Below are 21060 nucleotides of genomic sequence, written 5' to 3'. Positions count from 1 at the left end.
AGCGCTATTGTGCTGCACGGCAGCTCAGCGGCCAAGGCAGCCGGGTTTGTCCACCAGGCCCACGGAGCCCTCAGGGCAGCTCTGCTATTTTTAGTGTCTGGCCAAGCACCTCGCTCGTTTAGCTGAAGAAATTCAGAACTCACCACTAACCCTAGCGAAGACTTCGGTGTTTGAGGACCTCACAGCTCTTAGGTGGTAAAACACCAGCTCCAGACATCACCAGGACACCCAGAAGTTCATTTTGGTGGCTTGGCAGTGATCACAGTGGCATGGGCAAGCCAGGTTTTGCCAGGTGCAGAGCAGCAGAGCCATGGGGGTGCTGTGCCGGGTGTGCCCCCGCGGGGCCTCCCAGCGCCTTTTCACAGCTGAGGAAAAGAAATCCCAGCACAGTGCGTGACTAATCGGTAGCTGCTCATCGAGCTGCCTGAATAGGGTTTCTCAGAGCGGCCAGGGCAGGCGTGGAGCAGCTCGGCTCCTGCTGGAACAGCCTGGCTGGGGGGCCAGGCCCTGCTCCCTGCCCTCGGGCACTGCTCCTCAGGGTCACCGCCATGAACCCACAGAACATTTTTCCCCTCTCCATTGAAGAGTAGCTTTGTGCTCAGCGGGCAGGTTGGGATGTCCCGCTGGCCCCCAATCCAGGATGGGTGACAGGGCTGTCCCCGACCCACCAGGATGGCAGGAACCCATCATGAGGCTGCCCCAGCGTGTTCTGCAGCACCCCCACCATTACTGAGGTTTTCCCAACCACCTCAGCCTAAATCCAGCACGGCTGGATTGGAGGGAAAAGGGCCAGAGGAGCCCCCACAGTGGCACAGGTTGTGACCCCCTCACTAAAAATATAGCCCCTTAAATTGCTGCTCATCCTGAGTGATGTTGACTCAGAAACAACCCTGCAAGCCTAACTTTAGTCACCACACATCCCTCCTCCTGGTGGGAAGGATTCCCACCCAGCAGAAATATTCACAGAGGCAGCATCTCTCCCGCCGTCGAGGAACCCGGCCCCAGCCCCTCTCTCCAGACACGGTCCGGGGGTCCAGAGCCCGTTCCCTGCCCGCGGGAACGGGAGCGCGGGGAGGCGGAGGCGGGCCCGCCCCGTCGGGGCAGCGCCAGCGCCAGCAGAGGGCGCGCGGAGCCCGGAGCTGCGCCCGGCCCGCGGGGCCGCGATCCCGCACGGAGAGCGGGCACCGGGCAGGAACCGCGCTGCTGCTTCCTCCGTGGCCGCGCCCCGCGACACCCGAGCGGCTCCGGGCACCGGGAGAGACGGGGGGACTTAAAGCCCCGCGGCGGCCTCATCCCCGACGGTACCGGCGTGCCCAGGTCTCTCCATCCCCCTCCTGAACGGTACCGGCGTGCCCAGGTCACTCAATCACCTGAACGGTACCGGAGTGCTCAGGTCATCCCTTCCCCGTCGCCCTCTCGGGCGGTACCGGCGTGCCCGGGTCGCTCTGTCACCCTCCCGGGCGGTACCGGCGTGCCCGGGTGTCCCTTCCCCGCCACCCTTCCGCACGACCGACGGTGCCGCTCTGCCCCGCTCCCTCCATCCAGTGTGAGCAGCGCTCCCCTGTCCCCGCCGGTCCCGGGCGTGCCCGGTTCTGCAGCCCCGGTACCCGCGGAGGGTCCCGGTGCCGCACCCCCGCCGCACCTGCCGAACCCCGGCGGGTCGAGGGGAGGCCCGGGGGGCTCCGAACCCCGGCGGGTCCAGCCCTGTGCCCGTGACTTGTGCCCGTGACTTGTGCCCGTGCCCTGCGCCCGTGCCCTGCGCCCGTGCCCTGCGCGGGGCCGTTTCCCTCTTTGCCCATCAGCCACGGAGGAAGGGGCGGCTCCCCCCCAACGCTGCGCACCTGCGGAGCAGCGGCGGCCCCGACGGGGCGGAGCGGCCGCGGGAATGAAACAGGCGGGAGCCGGCCGGACCTCTCCGAGTAGATTTTTTTTTATTGAAAGATGTGAGAATTCATCAAAACTGAACAGACAAGATACCCGAGTAACCAGCACGTTGCAAATCATGTATCTTTTTATTTTAAAACAAATATAGAGCACAGTCCTGTGATATTTAAATTTATTATACTTTTTTTTTTTTTTTTTTTTTTTTTTTTTTTTGTTCTGGAGTGAAAAATAAAAACCTGAGGTTTATTCCTGCATTCTCTATACCCCGCACTGTAGCAATATTTTAGTTACGTTTTGGATTCGTTAGTTTATTTTTTTCTCTTGCAAAAGTCCGTTAAAGGATTGAAATCTTAGTTTAAATGACTCCAAAAATTGTTTTATCAGTGGCACATGATTGTCCTAGAGAACAGGCGGGATAAACAATATTTTAAAACACAGAGAAACCGATATCTCCTTCAATCACAAAGAGCTAAATAGTTTTCATTTACAATATATATGTTCATGTAAAATGAAACAAAAAAAAAAAAACAACGAAAAAAAACTTAAATGCGAGGAGTTAAACTCTAAATATTATGTACACACCAATGTACAACTCTGAATAAATTAATACCAATTTGCATATTCTGGGATCCTTATAGCTTATTTACACAAATTACCATTTATTTCATAAATATCTGCCCAGGTACCCACGAGGCTCCCCCCGCCGTGCCCGCTCTGCACAGCGGCAGCTGCCGAGGCGGTTTGGTTTCCATCTTCAGTTTCTTATCTCTATTTTCTTTCTTTCCTTTTTTATTTTTATTTTTAGATTTATTTTTTTCTTCCCCCTCCCCTTGCACAGATGAGGGTTTGGCCCCTCTCACTGCCCACCGAGGCAGGCGCTGGGGCCGCCCCGTCCATCAGGTGTCTCGGCACCAGCTCATCCCCCTCCCCCGAGCTGCCCAGTGCCCGGAGCGGGGAACTGGGGGGTCCTGGGGGGTCCTGGGGGTTCCGTGGCCTCGCTGGGGCGGGGGGAGCCGCTCCCAGCCCCGCAGCCAAAGGGGTGGGCAAGCCCAGCGCTCCAGCCGCTCCCTCCTGGCTCTGGGGAGGTGGGTCCGCTTGGCCGGTGGGCTCCGTCCCTCTGATGCAGCACCCCGCTCCCTGCCCGCTCCCAGCCCTCGCTCCACAATAAATATTTATACTGTGCTGTACAAAATACCAGTGCTTCTCCGCCCCGCCGGGAGGGCTCGCTGCCCGCCCCGCCGCTCACTTCGGGGACTCCCTGCCGGGTGACAGCTCCCGCTGGCTCTCCAGCCCGCTCACCAGTCTCTGGATGTTCTGCAGTTCATTGAGGGACTCCTTCAGGGAGCCCTTGGGGGAGGCAGCGGGGCGCTGGCTGCCCCCCTTGTGCAGGGGCACCTCGGGCAGGGGGCTGGACTCGCGGCTGCTGCCGGCCTTGGAGCCCTCGGAGGCGGGGTTGAGGCTGGCGGGGAGGCCGGTGGTCAGCAGGTTGGTGCTGGGCGGGATGGTGACCGGGAGCTGGTAGGGGCTGAAGCGCAGGCGGGGCCGGCTGCTGCCCAGGAAGGGGTTGCGGGACAGCGGCCCCGCGGCGGCAGCGCTGGTGGCCGGCATGGCCGAGGCGGCCGCCGCTGCCGCTGCCATGTAGGTGTAGGGGTAGGGGAAGAGTCCGCCGAAGGTGGGCATCGGGATTCCCTGTGGAGAGACAGAAAGGGAGGTCAGAGGGTCAGAGCTGTGCTGCTGCTCCGCTGCGTCCCCGCTCCTGCCCGCCCCACCCCGGCTGTGTTCCCAAAGGCAAAGATGAAACAGCACAGGGTCACCCTAAATCAGAATGTGGGGGTATCCATGTGGAAAAGGCTGAGGAAGGGGGTACAGCTCCATCTGCCCCATCCCAAGCCAGGCTGGTGACACTGAGCACAAATCCCTGTCTGAGATCTGTCCCCTCCCTGCACGCTGTGTGTCCTTGCCTGTGCAGCACCACAGCCCCTTAACCACATTAAAACACATTGTTAAGCAGGACGGATAAATTAGGGGAGTTCAAAGACGTCTCTATGTGTTCCATCAGAGGAGATGGGAAAGGCAACACCAGGGCAGGCGCTGTGGGAGAGCTTCAGAGCTGACAGGAAGACTGGATGGGGACAGCCAGGTCAGGCAGGGCCACAGCTCCTGACTCTGCCCTTGATTATGAAGGAGCCATAGCAGCTGCAAAAAAATCGAGATTCCTCCTCAAATCAACCCTTGAAGCCACCTTCAAAATGTCCCGTGTTCTGCCTGTGACACAGATGGTAACATGTCAGGGGTGTGTCACCCCCTTGTTCCTATGGGCTGCAGAGGGCCTGGGGGAGGCTGGGGGCACCAACAGCTCCTTCCCTGCAGTGGGGCCACCCTCCATGTCCCCACACTGGGGTGACACTGGCCAGGCCTGACCTGCATCCCCAAAGTGCTCCACTCGCTCAGGGAGCTTTTTGGTAGGACATGTAGAGGAGATTTCAGGGCCCAACTGCACAGCAGGGATAGCAGTGGGCACACGGGGCTTACCTGAGAGGCCAACATGTGCTGGGAGAGGTGGAAAGGGAAGGGGGTGGCCGTCCCTGCCGCGCCCGGGGCGGACGAGAGGGCTCCATTCTCCAGGCTGCCCCCGCCGGTCACCGAGGCCAGCAAGTGTCCCATGCCCATGGCAGAGAAGGCGCCGGGGGCCATGGCGAACTGTCCTGGGTGGATGAAGAGGGGCTGCCCGGCGCCCAGCGGGCTGAAGAACTGCTGCCCGTGGAGGCCGGAGAGCGCCAGGCTCTGCAGGTGGCCGGCGCTCAGGTGCGGGGGGCTGTCCGTGTGCACCATCAGCGGGGCGAAGGCCTCCTTGCCCAGCCCGCCGCCCTCCGTGTCCTTCTTGCCCGCCTCCGTCTCTTTCCTCCGTCCTTCCACCTTGTCCTTCTCCAGGCCCCGAGTGCCGAACAGGCTCTCGCCAGGGCCCTCCCGGGGGGATGCTCCATCCTTGGCTTTCTCCGGGCTGTGCCTCTCCTTGCTCCGCTCCTCCGGGCACCGGGGGCTGCCGCGGGGCGTCGCGTCCTCGGCGCTGGGGCTGGCTGCTGCCACCGGCCGCTCCTCGGGCACCTTCTCCACCTCCGTGTCGCTGTCGGCCCCCGGCTTCTCCTCTGCGAGGGGATGGAGGGCAGAGGGTCAGAGCAGAGCACCCAGGGGAGGCGGGGAAGGGGTCACTCACAAGAGCCCTGGTGTCAGGGAGAGGCTGCGATCGTTATTAATGGGAGAGAGTCATTTTGGGGGCAGAAACGGGCCCTCGTGCTATGGCCGCTCTGGGGAAAGGGGATTAACAGCAGCAAGTCCTGTGGCTGTGCCAAACAGGAAAAACATGTTTGATGGAGAACCAGAATCTATTCTGTAATAGATCCTCAGCTGCAGAGTCCAAGCGGGGATGAGGAGAGCGGGCAGTGGACAGAGCAGGAGGAAATGGTCCTGCGTATATTTAATTACATGGAGCTGATCGCCAGCGAGCTGTGGATTTATTCCAAATGTGCAGGTTGAGACAGGTTAAAGAGGCAGTTTTAAGGCTATGTGTATAGTACAGACTTCCCTAAAAAGGGTTTTAATTTAAAAAACCCCATTGAACTCTCCAGAGGAGGCAGGGGATGCGAGGCGAGGGGCTGGCGAGGGCGAGGGGAGCTGAGCCCCTGCCTGCACGGCTCCACTAAACGAGAAAAGCCTTTTGGTGCGGGTGAGGTGAAGCTCTGCAGGCTGGGGCAAATATTCGGGGAAGCCTTTGAAAGTGGAGAGGGGTGTAATAAACCCTCCCTCCAGCTCGGGGTGGGGGTTGCAGTTTTGATGAAGGTTTGCAGGGAATCGGGTTGGTGGAAAGTTTAAAGAGCAGATTGATAGTGCTGCAAGACAAAACCCAGCATCGAACCACTGCAGCGTGGGAGCTGCTGGCTTATTTTCATTTACCAGCTTGCAGCCTTGGAGTTACAACATTTTTTTTCCTCTTTCAAATGTATTAATTTTTTTTCTTTTCCCTTTTTTCTCTCTTTTTTTCGGGGAAGTGTGAGATTCCCATGGAAGGCAGGGCACACCGGGCGAACATGACAAGCACACAGGCTGCTTTGCCATTTCTTCTTGTATAATATAAATATAAGACATCAGGTGTATAGAGGATCAAATATATATTCAAAATAAAATACGCAAAGAGAAAAACGTTGCAACTCGTGAATACCATTCGCGTTTGCTCTGTTTTTGTCCTTTCAACCCCTGGGCTCCCCTGTACGCATCCTCATCTTTATTTTCCCTAGTGTTTTACCTCCCTGCCCACAGGAAATCAGCACGCAGCAGCCCCGAGGGAAAAGAACATTTGGGGACATTTTAGGACCGCGATTCCTGCGTTACCTCTGCCGCTGCCCTTGAGGCGCAGGGGGCTGGGGATGGCACCCACGGGCGAGTGCAGGGCATCACGGACGGCCGAGGGCTCGCAGGAGGAGGCGTCCGACTCGCCACCGTCGCGGTCGGGCTTGCAGGGCTCCTCGTACATCCGCAGGGACGGCAGCGAGAGCTGCTTCCTGCGGGGACACGCAGCGTCGGGCACCGCTCGTCCCCCCGCGGAGGGGGCGCGGAGCCGGGGGGACGGGCGCACCCCTTACCTCTTCTCCCTGCGGCCATTGCCCGTGTCCCGAAAGCCCTTGGCGAAGGGGTTGTTATCGATTTTCAGCTGCGTGATCTGCGAGGTGGGGAGAAGGAGAGAAGGGGCGGTGTGAAGCCCTGGCCGCTCCCCCCTCCCCGCCGCCGTCGGGGAGCGCGGGGTGCGGAACCCGCGTTAACACACCGCATGCTTTATTAAAAATGATGCTGAGGTTTGGCCTTGAATTATTAATAGCGTCTTAATGATAGGAAGTTATTTTTCACGGCCCCCCGGAGGGAAGATGGCGACTGAGCTGCGCGGCGCTGGTTAAAAGCTATTCTTATCCCTCCCTGCCACGGGCTGCCGGGGCCGGCGACATCAGGGCGCTCAATAATGCATGGCCCTGAAACACGGCCCCGAGAGGGGCTCTGGAAAAGGCCCGGCTGCCCGGCCCCGCCGCGACCCCCGGCCCGAGCATCCCCCGGCCCGAGCATCCCCCGCCCGACGGGGCCCACGGCCGGCGGCCGCCCCGCGCAGCTTGCGGCGGGCGAGCAGACAAAGTGCTCTTTAATCGATTGTGACTCTTCGCCATAAACTTTACGAGGGAAACAAGCCCACCAGGACCCTCAGACAGAGCTGTCAATTAGCATCAGCAGCCAGGGGTGGAGGTGGGGGTCAGCTTTTGGGTTAAAACACACACACAACTCTTGGAAGGGGACGGCAGAGGCTCTCTGCTCCCCACCGTGCTCTCCTGGCTCTGCCTGCTCACGGGGCAACACTTGCTAAATCACGAAAGCAACTAAAATTAGCTTATCTGCCTCTATTTTTTGGCTCCTCCAGAGCCCTGAGCACCTCCTCGGTGAGGCTGCCCAGGCCTGGTGCTGCTCTCCACAGCCTGGGCCTGCAGCAAAGACCCCACGGCCCAGAAAGGAGCTAAAAACTCCACGAGAGAATTATTAATAGTAATAATAGAAATACTGCCAACAGCATTAATATTAATACTAAAAATAGCGATAATAATGCAAGCAGTATGAGGGTGCATCCTACTCTGAGTGCTCAAGTTTTAACCTTTCTACTGCTGCTGCTTTTTGCCCTGAAATATCCTCACCAACACACAAAAATACACTGGTACAGGGACAGGGATGGGTGAGAACAGGGAGAGGGACAGGGATGGGCACAAGGAGAGGGACAGGGACAGGAGGTGCCCGGCCGTACCTTGTCGTTCTGGTAGGCAGTGACGGCGATGAAGTCGGTCTCGGGGAACACGTAGGTGCGGAAGGTGCTGTAGGGCAGCTTGAGGATGTCGTTGGCCCGGACGATGTGGAACCTGGGCTGGTACTTGTGCATGGAGTTCAGGATGGTCTGGGATGGGCGAGAGAGCACAGCCCGCGGCTGCCGTCAGCCCCACGCCTCCCTAAAAACCCCCTTTTCTCCCGAAAACAACCAAAAAATACACCCCTCAAATTCACCGTTAGGAAGGAATGCCGGCGGATGCCAGAGAAGGAGATTACTTTTAATTTCTTTTTCTTTTTCTTTTTTTTTTTTTCTTTCAAGATTTGTCCCCAAAGAAGGAGGTCAGGGAACGCAGGCAGAACAGCATCTTTGCGGGTGTTAAGCACGGCAATAAAGCAGCGAAAGGGATCTCCCACTTTTATTACAACCCTGCAAACGCGAGGCGACTTTTCCACACGTTTCTCACCGCTTTTCATATTTCCGTCCTTAAAAATAAATTACTATCCCTCACCACCACAAAAAAAAAATAATGTTAAAAGCCTCTGGGTGAGTGTCGGGGGCGGCAGGAGCCGGTGCCAGCCCCAGCCAGCGCCTGCGACCTGAAAGGAGCGTTTCACCACGAGCCATAGCAAATTTATGTCTCGGAGCAACGTTGCAGAAGGAACAGACTTTTTTTTTTTTTTTTTTTTTTTTCCAGCCAGGTGTCTGAAAGCCTCGCCAACACTCAAAACCGTTCTCTATCCTTTCGTTTTATTTTTTGAGTTTGATTTGCTGTTTTTTTTAAATATAAAACCCGAATTCCCCGCGATTTGGCTGAGGATTTTTGGAAGCGGCTGAACACCCCAAGCCGAGCCCCTGGGGCTGTTTCGACCCCTTGCCCCTCGCTGCCTGCTTTCCTGCCCGATGGCTTTTAAATAATTCCCCAACCTGCTGTGGTCGGACTGAAATGCAGAATTCACTGCCCAGAATTCGTAGAGGGATGGCGAAAGCTTGAGTAATTATTGTCAAATAACGTCGGCCAAATGGCTAAATAATTATCACTTCATTTCGGTTTAGAAGGTAATAAAAAATATCCCCCTCTTTTTTTTTTTAACCCAAGCAATAATCACCTGCTGATGAACTGTCAGATTGCTGTTATATTGATATAATCTAGACGGGATTTATCATGAAAATGGTGCAAAAAGTCTCATTCAGGCGTGCAAATCTGCATTCCTTAAAAAAAAAAAATAATCATCCCTTTCTGACCAGATGGGCACTGGCTAAACCCTCATCTCCCAGATTTAACACAGTCCGGATTTTGGACAACGACAGATACCAGAAATCTTTAATTGAAGGAGGCGAACCGTTAAAAGCGCTGAATCAAACTAGTTTTTCACCAGTACAAAAAAAAAAAAAAAAAAAAAGAAAAAAAAAAAAAAAAGAAAAAAAAAAGAAAAAAGGTATTTTTTAGACTCCTTCTCTATCGATTTACCTTGCTGGCTATAAATAACATCGCAATGTATTATTTAACAAAGACACTGTTTCCTGCCTTAAGAGAAAAAAATAAAAGTGAGAGAGAAAAAAATGGAGAAAAAAAAAATAAAAAGAGAGTGGAAAAAATAGAGAGGGGAAAAAAAAAAATAAAAGAAGAGAGGGAAAGTTCTCCGGGAGGTGCGGAGCTGCTCGGAGCGGGGTCCCGCAGCCCCCGCGGCCCCGGCTCCCCGCTAATTACCGTATCAGCAGCGCTGCGCCGTCAACTTTCCCTTTATCGCCCTAAATGCTCGCTCAGAGGAAGGAGAGCTGGCTGGGGCGCTGGGATTTCCCCCTCCGCGCATTCCCGCAGCATCGCGCTCTGACCCTGCTTTCTGCGGCTCTCTGCAAATGGCCAACACTCTCCGCTGTCTTTCTTTCCTCTCTCCCTCTCTCTTTTCCTTATCTTTGTTTATTTTGCTTTGTAGCTTTCTTGGCTTAATTTCTTTGTTTTGTTTTACCTCTTTTAGGTGATGCAGGTTTCATCAATAGGGATATAAACAGGGGTTTTTTTTTAGAGGCAGATGGTGCCAACGACTCCAGCCCTTCTCTCGGCTGCGAAGCCCAGCGCAGGTGCCACGGCCCCTGCCCGGCCACCGCCCCGTCGGGGCTGCCCTCCCTGCAGCCCCTGCACGGCCTCGGCCCCGCACATCCACCTCCCTAAATTCTCTCCCCACAAAACCTCCAGAACTGGGAAGAAGCAGCAGGACAGGCCGTGGAGGCCCGGGATGCGGGAGTCAAGGGGAGCCCGAGGCTTCCTGCAGCCCAACCTTCCTTTTTCCCCCGGAGATCGGTAATTGCTCCCCGGTGCCGGGCAGGACCAGGGGCTGGGGCTGCGGGACAACCAGGCCACCGCAAGGCCCGGCCCCGCCGCCCGGCCAGACCCGGCTGGAGGAGGCTCTAAAGCACTGCGAATCCTCCGGGGAGGTCACGGGCAGACCCCGCAGCGGGCAGACCCCGCACCGGGCAAACCACGCAGCGGGCAGACCCCTCTCCTGCCCAGGATCCCTGCCCGCAGAGCTCCGCTCTGCCCCGCAGCCCAACTTACAAAGCCGTGCTTATCCGAGATGTTGTTGGTGAGCTTGAGCTTGTGAAAGGCAACAGGTTTGGCCATCCACTGCTCGCCCGTGGCCGGGCTGTCGGGGTGGATGTACATGCGCTTGGGCATCTCCGGGTCGGCCTTGCCGGCCACCATCCAGCGGGAGTTGTGGAATTTGTACCGGCAATCGTCGGCCGCCACTATATCCATCAGCAAAATGTACTTGGCCTTCTTGTCCAGGCCGCTCACCCGCACCTTGAACGGGGGGAACATCCTCCTGCGGAGAGACCCAGAGCAGTTCAGGGCTGCCCCCGCCCGCCGCCGACCCCCGACGGCTGCGGCCCCACCGAGCCCCCCGCACCGCCCGGCCCCGGCTGCTGCTCCCAAACCAACATCGCTTAGTTTAATTCGCTGAGGATTCCCAGCCTTCCTCACGTCCCACCTCTTCTCATCCCTCTCTGCTGCCCACACCGTGGCAGAAAGCAGGGAAAAAGCTAAAAAATCCCATTTCGGGAAATAAAGGGAGAAAACATATTCTTGTTTTCCCCTATTTTTCTGCCCTTCGCCGATCCGCTCGCTCAGCACCCGCGGCGGCCTCCCCCGGGCCCGGGGCCACGGGCAGGGCCGGGGACGACCCCGGACGTGGGGAAAGTTTGGCAGGAGGGAAGGAAGCGGCGTAAACGACGGGAGCGGGGGATTCCGAGCGCTCAGTTAACGTGCACGAATTTAATTTTGGATCGCGCTCGGAAAAGTAGTAATGGGAGGGGGGAGCGGTGAAGGGAAAGCTCGGAGGAGCGGGGGGAAACACCTCCGAAAAAAGTACAGGGATCGAAACTCATGGGGACGGATGGAAGCGGGATGGAGCGGGGGGCGAGGGCGCTGCGCGGCCGCGCAGGTGCGGGCTGGGCTGGGGGGGCTGCGCGGGGCCGGCTCTTACCTCCCAGACTTGGTGATCACCATCTCGGTGCCCAGCTTGTGAAACTGGTCCCAAAGCTCTTTGGCTTCCAGCGTTACTTTGGGGTCGTCCTCGACCTCCTCCTCGGGCTCCAGGCTTTTGAGCGAGCGCAGATGGGCGGCTTGGTGATGGTGTCCCAGGGCCGAGACGTGCAGCCCGGCCTCGGCCGCCCCGGCCAGCCCCGGGTCCGGCATGGGCTTGGCCAACGCCGCCGGAGGCAGAGCCAGAGCCGGGAAAAAGGACGGCTGGGCGGCTGCGAGGAAAGCGGACATGGGGAAGTCAGCCGGCCGGGGTGCGTGGAAGGGGTGGTAAGCCATGGCAGTCCCTGGGAAGGCTGGATCTCTCATCGGTGCATCCACAAATCCAGGAGAAAAAGAGGGATTCCCTTTACAAAAATGCGTGTGTGTGTATTTGTTGGGTTTTATTTTTTTCCCCTCTCCTGCCCAGCGAACTCGCTCGAGTCTCTGGAAGAGGAAGGAAAATCAACAACACACACACACTCTCAAAGAAAAAAAAAAAAAAAAAAAAAAAGCATTAAAAAAGAGGCGAAAATCAGCCGAAATAGATTCGGGAAAAAAATAAGAAAGAAAAAAAAAAAAAAAAAAGGAAAAGCGAGGCAGTTCCCGGCTCCTGGGACTCCCGGTCTGCGGAGGGGAGACAGTAGGTCCTTATTTTTTGTTGTTGTTGTTGCAGCGAGGGAGAGCGAGCGAGGGAACGAGCCCTCCCAGGAAAGTCCTTCCCGACACTAAAATAGAAACAAAAGCCGGGTCGGGGCTGCGCGGGGCTGCGCGGGGCGCGGCGGGGCAGGGGCGGCCGCGCTGCCCTCACACCCCCGCGGGCCCGGGCTGCGCCCCGGCGGGGCCGCGCCGGCTCCGCGCTCCGCGCTCGGCGCTGCGGCTCGGGCTGCTCATGGCCAAAGGAGCCGAGTGGGAACGGTGAGATCTTGTCCTGATCTCTGTAAAACTGTGACTATCTCACATGTCCTTCCTGCTCTGATCCGCCCGCTAATGAGCCAAGCCCCCTTGATTGCTGATTTTACGCGTTTCAGACCAATTGTGGATCTGCATAGGCGGGGTTTTGACAGCTCCGGCCAAGCTCCGGGCGCGGGGGGGCGGGGGGCGCGGAGGGAGGGAGGAAGGGAAGAAGGAAAAAAAAAAAAAAAAAAAAGGGAGAAAAAAAAAAAAAAAAAAAAGAAGAAGGTGTCGGAAGCATCGGCAGTAAGAAAACATGTCAACAGAATAAAATATTAACCAATGACAGAGAAAAGTGCTCGAAATCCCACCCCCGGCTCCTTTCCGCATACCGGGTCAGCCCCGGCTGCGCCGCCGGTGCGGGGCCAGCGCGGAGCCACCTCGGCGGAGCGGGGAGCGGAGCCTCGGGGGCGGGGGGCGGCGGCAGAGGCCCCCGCCGGTCTCCGCGGGGGCGGCGGGCCGGGGAAGGGGGGCAAGAGGCCGGGGGGAGCCCGGCGGCGAGCGCCGTACGCCAGATCCTGGAGAGCGGATCGCGGTGGGGCGCGCCCCGCCCGCCGCTCCGCGCACAGCCGCGCACGGCCGCGCAGCGCCGACGGGGCGGCCGCCGGAAGCGCGGCCCGGCGGAGAGCGGCGGGCGGCGGCGAGGCCCCGAGCGGCGACCTCCAGCGCGGGTGAGTCGCTCCCAGCCGTCGCCCCCCACCCTGCCCGCAGCCGCCCCGACCGGGAGCGGGGGGGTCCCGCCCGCAGCTCCGCGCCCGCGGCGGAGGCGCAGACCCCCAGACCCCGCCGTCGAGGCGCGTCGGGTACGCGGCCGGGGGCCAGCGCGGCGGTGCCCGGCCGGAGGGGCTGTTTACCCGGGCGGGGGGAGGCAGATAAGGAGGAGGGGGGACACTCCGGGGCTGTTTGCTGAGGGATTAGGGCCGGTCCCGCCGCGCCGGGGCTCGGGGGGGGCGGCGGGCGCGGTGGGTGTCCCCTCGGAGAGGCCGGTTTGGAGATCTGCGCTGATTAACTGAGGGCCGCGGTGGCTGAAGAGGGCCCTGGCGCCAGGCGGCTGAGCCCTCACAATAAAGACCCGTCTCTTGTCACTTCATATTTACCCCCAAATCTTCAAAAAGCGCCCTGCCATCCTTCCAAGGCTCCTGCCCCCGCCGCCTGCGCTGCGACCAGCCGGGACGGGGGGGTGGCGGCCGACCCATTCCTCTGCCCCCCGGCCTGTCCCCCCCGCCCCCGGCCCTCCCGCTCCGCGGATGCGCAGCGAGGCGCGGCCGCAGCAGCTCGGAGCCCTCGTGGTCCTGTGTCGCTGCTCCCCGCGCAGGGTGCGATGCGGGGACCCCCGGGTGCCTCCTTCCCATCCCGACCTCTCCTCCCTATTCCTCCGCCCCGGTTCATCCTGCTGGTAGCCCCCGGCGGACCCCATCCCCATCCCCGGGCTCTTCTCAGCCCGATCGCCACCTGCCCCGCGTCCCGCGGCAGGTTCACCTCTGCCCGCACCGCGCCCGACGGGGCGGGCACCGCGCGTCACCCGCCGGGGCTGCGGGGCCGGGGGGGTCCCGCTGACCATTGAACGGGCAACGGGGACTGAAATTTAAACCCAATTTGGACTTTGCTTCCTCGCCGCCGTTGAAAACTGCTGACGGCAGCTTTGGCAAAAGTGGGGCTTGCTTGTATTTTTTTTCCCAATTTCCCCCCCCTCACAAAGAAAAAGTGGAGCCTTTCATTGCCTCGGGGTGAATCTCCCCACGCCGGGACGGTTCTCCCGCGGACACCCCGCCCGCTGCTCCGCGGGAAGACGCGGGGCCCGGCCCTTCGGGGCCTGTGTCCCCGCCGTGTCCCCGCGAGGAAAGGTCACCTGTCTTCCGGGCCACCGGCCGGCATCCCTGCAGAATAAAACCGATCCAGAGCAGCCTCGTCTCCCCGACCTTCCCTAGCGCCGGCGGGGCTGCGGGGATGGGGGGCTGACGGGGACCGGGGGTTAACGGGGACCGGCGCTTAACGGGGACCGGGGGTTAACGGGGACCGGGGGCTAACAGGGAGCGGGATACAGCGGAGACCGGGGTACCAAGTGCGCTGTCACCCCTCGAGGCCCCGGTCACGGCGGAGCCTGCACCCATGGACGGGCCGTGCCCGCGCATCGCCCGTCGGTGACCGAGCACCGGGCAGGGAGAGAGGAGGCGACGGCCCCGGTTCGCGTTCCGAGGGCAGCTGCGGACGGTGACGAGGAGTGTTCCCCTTCGAGGGAAGGTTTTCCAACCTGCCCCAGGCTCTGCAGCGCTCGGGGCCACCGTGCCTGGCTCCTGCGAGTGGTCGCGTTCGCCCGCGGGCCCGGTCCCCGATCCCCGGTTCCCGGTGCCCGGGATGGGCGTATGGAGCCCGGATTGTCTCGTAGGTTGGTCCCGGGGATCCGCCCTGGGGATCCGTCCCCGTTCAGCCCGGGGACACCGTCCCGTCGGGCCGCCCCCACCCCCACCGCCCCGCATCGCGGCCCCGCTCGCTCTTCCCCTTTCATCTCTGCCCATCTCCACTCATCATCCCTTTTCTATTTTTAGCCGGTAGACTTAGGCCTTGGCGCCAGGCCGTTTAAGACCTGTCAAAGTCCTTCATATTTCCCTCACGTCACATGGACCTTTCGCTCTCTTCCCCGCGCCATGCGAGGGCCGTAATTTGGATCTGTGAGCTGGTGAGCAAATGCAATTTGCTCTTCTCCATCGCTGTGTTGTCTCCGTGACCCCAGCCAGCAGGACGGCTGGTGTCCTGTCCGGGGCACTTACACAAATTGCGGGTGATTGATGAAAAATAACAATTCTCACAAGCAGCCGGGCCTCCGCCTTCCCCTCCTCCCGGCTCCACCGGGCTGCGGCGGCCCCGCGCCCCGGGGAGCGCTCCCCCCGACGGGGTGCACCAGGCCAAAGGGGTTTTCTTGTGCCCCCCATTCCCGGCAGCGATGCCACGGCAAGAGGAGACCCCCGGGCCCTTGGGGAGGGCGGCTCGGCTGCTCGCACCTTCCCAAATTGGGGTGGAAACAGGCCGTGGCGTGGGGGGAAGGACTCGCTGCCGCAGGGCTGCGCTCCACTGTCCTTCCCCGGGAGCAGCCGGACAGACAGACAGACAGAGCTGGGGGGTCAGACACTCCCCGAGCGAGGCCGCAGGTGCGGGGTCGGTGGTTCCGAAGGGAAGCGGGACTCGGTGGCCCCTCCAGCCCCGGGTGCATCCCCCGGTCCGACCTGGCCCTGCAGCCTCAGCCGGGCTTGGGGCAGGCGGGGAGGAGGCGAGGGGCGGCCCCGCAGCCCCAGCAGCTTCGTCGGCCCCTCTTCTGCGCTCCACCTAGAGAGGAAAAGAACCCCACGTGTGACAAAACTGTCCTCGTTTGATCTCACCCACCCGCGCCCAGGACACCCCTCCTCCGCCTTCCTTCTCCGGGGCTCCGCATCTCCCCTCGCACCCTTCTGCGGGGTGGGAATCCCTTCATCCCCGGGAGATCCCGGGAAAACGATTCTGCTCCCCCGCCGTGCTCCGGTGCCCGCTGGAGGGGACGGGGAGGGGCCGCGGGGCACCGGAGCCCGGCGGATGCCCTTTTATCGACAGCAGCCGCGGGGATGCTCCATCTGACACCAGCCTCCCTCCTCTTCCTCCCGCTGCGCGCCCGCGGAGCTGCGCGCCCCTTCCGTGCGCAGGGAACCCCCGGGCCGCTCCCCCCCACCCCCCCGAGATCCCCCTGCCCTCAGACTGTTTAGATTTCTCTCCAGCTTTAAAGAAAATATTTCCAGTAATCCAGATTTCTGGAAAATAACAACATGCGGGGAGACGCAGACACAAACGCCGCTGAAGTTTATCCAGAGTTTGAACAATTTATAAACACATTTCCCAGCCTGTTTGGCAGGGCGGGCGGCGAGTGACCCCGGCCCGGCCGGGAGGAGACACACGCATCCTCCATCCTCCCGTTACTCCGCGCCGCTTTGAGCTGTGAACCTGCACTTCATTGAATTTTAAATTATTCTTTTTTTTTTTTTTTTTTTTTTTTTTTTTTTTGAGTTACGGAGCGCTCTTTGAGTTAGTGACCCCCTCCAGCCCCGCGCCCCCGGCGCTCTCCACGTCGGGGCGCGGCGCCGAGCTCGCACCGAGCCCGCTGCCTTAAAAGGAGACGGGAGCCCCGGTCCGAGCCGTGCCAGAGCGAGGGGACCCGCCCGGAACCGGGGCTGGCACCGAGGATGGGGATGGGAACGGGCGCGGGGATGGAGGGGCGCGGTGGGGGATCATGCAAATCCCTCTGTTTAAAAAACTTCCATCTGAGAAGGTGTGTCACATCCCGGCGCGGGCGCGTAATCCCGGGCTAATGGCATTATCGCCGCCTCATCGCCGTCATGGGATGGGGCCGGGGGCGAGCATCCCGCCCCGCCCGCAGCCACGCGTGACCGCGGCTCGGTTGTGCGGGGAACGGAGCCGCAGATCCGCCCGCTCCTTGTCGGGTTCGGTGTCGCTGCCCCTCCCGGCTCCCCTGGCTCCCCCTCGCAGTTTCTACCCGCGTCTATCGATAATCGGGGTCTGCCCGCATTTCCCGAGCTAAGCCGGGGTTCCTCTCTTAAATCAACCAGCTCCAACAAACGGCAGTATTTGATAAAATGATGCTGTTGGGGTCCCCCCTCTGCTTCCTCCCTGGATTAGCAGGGAGGATTTGGGGTCGTTCTGCTGCCCAGTGCTCGGAGCGGCCGGGACGGGGCTGCGCGACTCCCGCAGCCTGAGACGTCCCGGCGGAACAGGGGAAAAGCGACGGAATTGGCTGTTCTGGGAGCAGAGAAAAAAAAATAATCACTGGGGACTCCACACCCTTGGCGACTTCCCCAGTCACCACCCCCACAAGAACCCCTCCGGGGAGGGGACCCTGCCTGTACCTGGGCAACAAAATCCTCGAGGACAGGGGACGTCCCTGTTTCTCTCCTTCCGTAGTTTTATTTTCAAACTGTGCCGGGTGGGTGCAGTCCCCTCCCGTTGTCTCTGGAAGGAGGAAGGTTCAGAGCAGTCCCAGCCCCACGAGGGTCACTCAGCCGCCCTGGTCCCCAGTCCCTCTTGCATCCCCAGAATCCCTTTTCTGCCTGTTTGGGGCCAGGAGTTTGGCAGAAGTTACAGGATCAAAGGAAGGATGAGTGAGCCGGCCCTGTGTGGGCAGAGCCGCCAGGGTCTCACATCTTGGCCTGTTTGCTTCAGACGGGATCTGGGAACTTGTCTGGAATCACATCTAAGGCAGGATCTGACGCCGCTGGTCCCACATCACGTGAGTTGTGGTTTTGGTCTACGTTTGACTTTTAGAATTGCAGAAAATCACCGTCTCGTGTTCATAGAGAATGAGACCGGCCAGAATAAATCATGAGCTGGTCCCGGGCAGGAGTAACACTTTTCATTGCATCTGTCCCTTTCCTGGGTGTTTCACCATGGACAAATTCGATGTACACCAGCACTGCACGGAAGGGCCAACCCTCATAACCTTGATTTACATTTTCTCCAAACCCAGTGCTCCTCCAAGCCGCTCTTTGCCAGAGGCAGAGAGGTGGAACACAGCCCTGCAGGCAGGACAGGCTCTTCCCATCTTTCAATTCTTGAAACCAGTCTGAAAACTCAAACTGCTCTGGGGCAAGGCCTCATCCCAGCCCCGTTCCCGGGCACTTCTGCATTGCACTTGTTTTTCTCATTGCTCAGATTTTTCCTCACTTCTCTGTAGGTGCTGGGCTCTTGCACTGACCATTCTGAGGAATTTGGGGATTTTGGCACGGGCAGACATGCTGGGACCCTCAAGCCCCTCTTTTCCAGCCTCCCAGCTCCTCGCCCACACGAGCTCTGCGGCGCTGGCAGATTGCTCTCCAGGGCGTGTTTTCCATGGATACCTCGACGGAGGCAGCACCAAATAACAAGTAAATAACAGCCCCGACGCCGGGCTGCCGGCACAAAGCAAGCAATTGCCCTTCCCGCAGGTCACTAATCTCTTGACACATGGTCTTTGAGACCTGGGCCACGGCGAGGGAGGCTGAAAGGGAAGAAAAGATAGTGGGGACAATGGCAGGGCCGCCGGCTGGCTAATAACCCTTCTCCCAGCTTTGTCTGGGGACACTCAAAGTGACGCTGGGATCAATTCATCTCCACAGAAAAAAACACGCTCCTGCCTCGGCCGCGGTGCCCGGGAGGGTCCCGACTCACCGGGCTAAGTGCAAAGCTGGAGTTGCTGCATTTTGTAGCCAGCAGTAATTCCCCCCCTCTGTGTTTTCCCCTGTACGCTGAAAACAAACCCTTCACTTGATCCGTTTGTCCTCTCCAGTTGCCATCTGTCTTCCACCCTTCAAATCTCACCTTAAAAACAGTGCCTCTTGAGCAAATCCTCCCCGCCAGCCCCGCGTGCGGCTCCCCCGGGCAGGCCTGACACTACAAGCGCTCATTGAAGTGAAGGGGATTTGAGAGCGCGCAGGACACGCCGGGATTAAGGGCACAGATTGTGCTCCCCCGGCCGCAGCTCTGCCTGCCTGGGGCTCTGCTGCCTCCCCTCTGCATCAGCAAGGTGGGATGCGCGGGCATCCCCATCCCTCTGCCCTTCAGGATGCAGGAAGAACCTGAGCCAGCTCCAGGTGTTTTCCTCTGCAGGTGGAAGCAGGAGAGGTGACACTCTGTGCCCTGGTGGGGAGGTTTCACACACGGGGTTCGCACAGATGTGCAGGTGCTGTGTCACCCCATCCCATCCCATCCCATCCCATCCCATCCCATCCCATCCCATCCCATCCCATCCCATCCCATCCCATCCCATCCCATCCCATCCCATCCCATCCCATCCCATCCCATCCCATCCCATCCCATCCCATCCCATCCCATCCCGTCCCGCACACCCCGGGGCAGCATCTGCGGGGCGGCCCCGGCCAAGCCGTGAATCACCCGCACATCAAAGCGCTCACAGCCCCGGCAGCCGCTCCGAGAGGACAGTGCCTGTGCAGATGTTCAGCGGCAGCTTTTCTCAATTACAGAGAGCTGCAGAATTTACCAGAAAACGCAGGGAAAGGAAGGGAAAGAGTCCTGGCCAGTGGAGGGCTGGAGGAAAGAACCCACGCATCCCTTGAAGCTTCAGCCCAGCACATCACCACGTGCTCCGTTTTAGCTCCAGTATTACATTGAATTATCTCACATTCCCCTCCAGCCCTTGCTGTGGTGGGGATCACCTGCTCCCATCAAAATATTTTTCTTCTTTAGGAAAGCCCCTCCTTGCTGGGCTTCACGGGCATGAGGGGAGCTCAGGCTTCTGATCCAAGCCTTTGGAGCTGGTGAAATTCCTCCTGGAAAATAGATGATACCGAAGCTGGCCGTGTGACCCACAGCAGGGTGACACACGGCAGTTTTTGGCTGAGCCTGCCCAGCTCCCACGGACACTGTGGACTAGCAGGAGTCTCATAGTCCGGTCAGTCACCCGGGCAGGACAACGGCATCACTCCCACATGACAGCTGGACTTTCCCCTTTCGACAGCAAAAAGAGCAAAATTCAGTGTACCTTGAGAGCACAAGTGGGACAGTGGGACGTGCCTGGTCTTTCCTCTGGGAGTCACAGAACGGGTGCAAGGTGGGATGGGGAGCAGGGTCCAGGGCCAGCTCCTCTCCCCAGGCTGCAGGTGCTCTCTCTGGTTTTCTGTTTGAACAAAGCTGCTGCTCTGAACGTGGCTCACAACCTCCAGCCCACAGCAGACCCTCCCCAGAGTCGTCTGCCCAGGTTGCTCAGGAAGGAATGTGCTCGCCCGTGGTTCCCCCTCATCCCAGGAGAGTCTCCTCCTCCCTGGGGATGCAGAGATGCTGTGCTCCCTCCAGAACACATCAGGGTTCTCCATCTCTTCAGAGAACTGTCCAGAGGAAGAGGGGCTAGATGGGAGTGGGATTAATCCCCACACAGGCAGTGGCATCACCTTTTATTAATGTCCTGTAATAATATTGTAAAAATTCACTGGGAAATAATTATATCCTATAAAAGGAGCAGCAGCCCGTGGCTTGAGCCAGAACTGGTTCGTCACACTTGTTTTAAAGAGACGTTTCATGTCTCGTTTATAGATTAGATTTTAACCTGACCACCTTTTAACATTGTATTAAATTAGAAATTAACTTTGTATGGCTGCTCGCTGTATAATTGACCCACTGATAGGCTGAGTGCTAGGGAATATTTCAGATACCTTTCAGGCAGCAAAGTTCCCAAGAAAATTCAGAGCCTCCTCCTTGATCTAGACCAGGACTTTGCTATTAATTAGTATTTACTAATCAGGTGGCAGGAACGTTTTCCATGGAGCAGCATCCCTGCACTGTGCCCATCCCCAGGGATGTGATGGAGGTGACAGAAAACGCTGCAAGCCCTGACCCTGCTGTCGGTATTTTACTGTAATTTCCTGCAGCAGAAATTCCCAAGAAAGGCAAAAATTCAGCCTGGGAACTCACGGACAGATGCACAGCTTCAAATTACATCTGAGACAAGGAGGGATGGGTGGCAACTGATGGGACGGTGGCACAGCCAGGAATGGCCGCGTGTCCCCAAGGCCGGGGGACGTGTGGCATGTCCTGGACAGAGCTGGGTGCCACCATGGGGACAGGGGGACACTGTCCCTGCCGTGTCCCCAGGGCCGGGGGACGTGTGGCGTGTCCTGGACAGAGCTGGGTGCCACCATGGGGACAGGGGGACACTGTCCCTGCCGTGTCCCCAAGGCCGGGGGACGTGTGGCATGTCCTGGACAGAGCTGGGTGCCGCCGTGGGGACAGGGGGACACTGTCCCTGCCGTGTCCCCAGGGCCGGGGGACGTGTGGCATGTCCTGGACAGAGCTGGGTGCCACCATGGGGACAGGGGGACACTGTCCC

General features: G+C 59.3%; 3 protein-coding genes across 3 annotated transcripts; 2 read left to right on the top strand and 1 right to left on the bottom strand.

The window, feature by feature from the left end:
* Positions 1-1914: 1914 nt before the first annotated feature.
* Positions 1915-12301, bottom strand: TBX2 (T-box transcription factor 2). The gene is made up of 7 exons (XM_056506762.1): positions 11218-12301; positions 10290-10557; positions 7715-7861; positions 6522-6598; positions 6271-6440; positions 4417-5030; positions 1915-3573 (listed from the first exon to the last, which is right to left on the bottom strand). Exons 1-7 carry the CDS (start codon positions 11580-11582, stop codon positions 3127-3129), a joined length of 2088 nt encoding a protein of 695 aa, XP_056362737.1. The 5' UTR covers positions 11583-12301; the 3' UTR covers positions 1915-3126.
* On the top strand, positions 11631-17009 carry LOC130261094 (translation initiation factor IF-2-like). The gene is made up of 4 exons (XM_056507002.1): positions 11631-11636; positions 12496-12877; positions 14289-14592; positions 14753-17009. The coding sequence occupies exons 1-4, from the start codon at positions 11631-11633 to the stop codon at positions 14757-14759; spliced, it is 699 nt and encodes a 232-aa protein (XP_056362977.1). The 3' UTR covers positions 14760-17009.
* Positions 17010-17106: 97 nt separating this feature from the next.
* Positions 17107-20323, top strand: LOC130260722 (uncharacterized). Its single transcript, XM_056506362.1, has 3 exons — positions 17107-17472; positions 17917-18106; positions 18828-20323. The coding sequence occupies exons 1-3, from the start codon at positions 17341-17343 to the stop codon at positions 19292-19294; spliced, it is 789 nt and encodes a 262-aa protein (XP_056362337.1). The 5' UTR covers positions 17107-17340; the 3' UTR covers positions 19295-20323.
* Positions 20324-21060: the final 737 nt, after the last annotated feature.

The sequence above is a fragment of the Oenanthe melanoleuca genome, chromosome 19 (genome assembly GCF_029582105.1).
Source record: "Oenanthe melanoleuca isolate GR-GAL-2019-014 chromosome 19, OMel1.0, whole genome shotgun sequence".
Taxonomy (NCBI): domain Eukaryota; kingdom Metazoa; phylum Chordata; class Aves; order Passeriformes; family Muscicapidae; genus Oenanthe; species Oenanthe melanoleuca.
This window is presented reverse-complemented; position numbering and strand designations above follow the sequence as displayed.

Coding starts and splice junctions, on each gene's coding strand:
- TBX2 (XM_056506762.1), bottom strand. CDS start 11,582: ATGAGAGATCCAGCCTTCCCAGGGACTGCCATGGCTTACCACCCCTTC. Junction 5,031..6,270: donor CCTCAAGGGCAGCGGCAGAG/GTAACGCAGGAA, acceptor ATCCCCTCGCAG/AGGAGAAGCCGGGGGCCGAC. Junction 3,574..4,416: donor AGCACATGTTGGCCTCTCAG/GTAAGCCCCGTG, acceptor GTCTCTCCACAG/GGAATCCCGATGCCCACCTT.
- LOC130261094 (XM_056507002.1), top strand. Junction 12,878..14,288: donor AGCGGCGACCTCCAGCGCGG/GTGAGTCGCTCC, acceptor TCACCCCTCGAG/GCCCCGGTCACGGCGGAGCC.
- LOC130260722 (XM_056506362.1), top strand. CDS start 17,341: ATGAGTGAGCCGGCCCTGTGTGGGCAGAGCCGCCAGGGTCTCACATCT. Junction 17,473..17,916: donor CGCCGCTGGTCCCACATCAC/GTGAGTTGTGGT, acceptor ACTTCTCTGTAG/GTGCTGGGCTCTTGCACTGA. Junction 18,107..18,827: donor GAGGCAGCACCAAATAACAA/GTAAATAACAGC, acceptor TTTCCTCTGCAG/GTGGAAGCAGGAGAGGTGAC.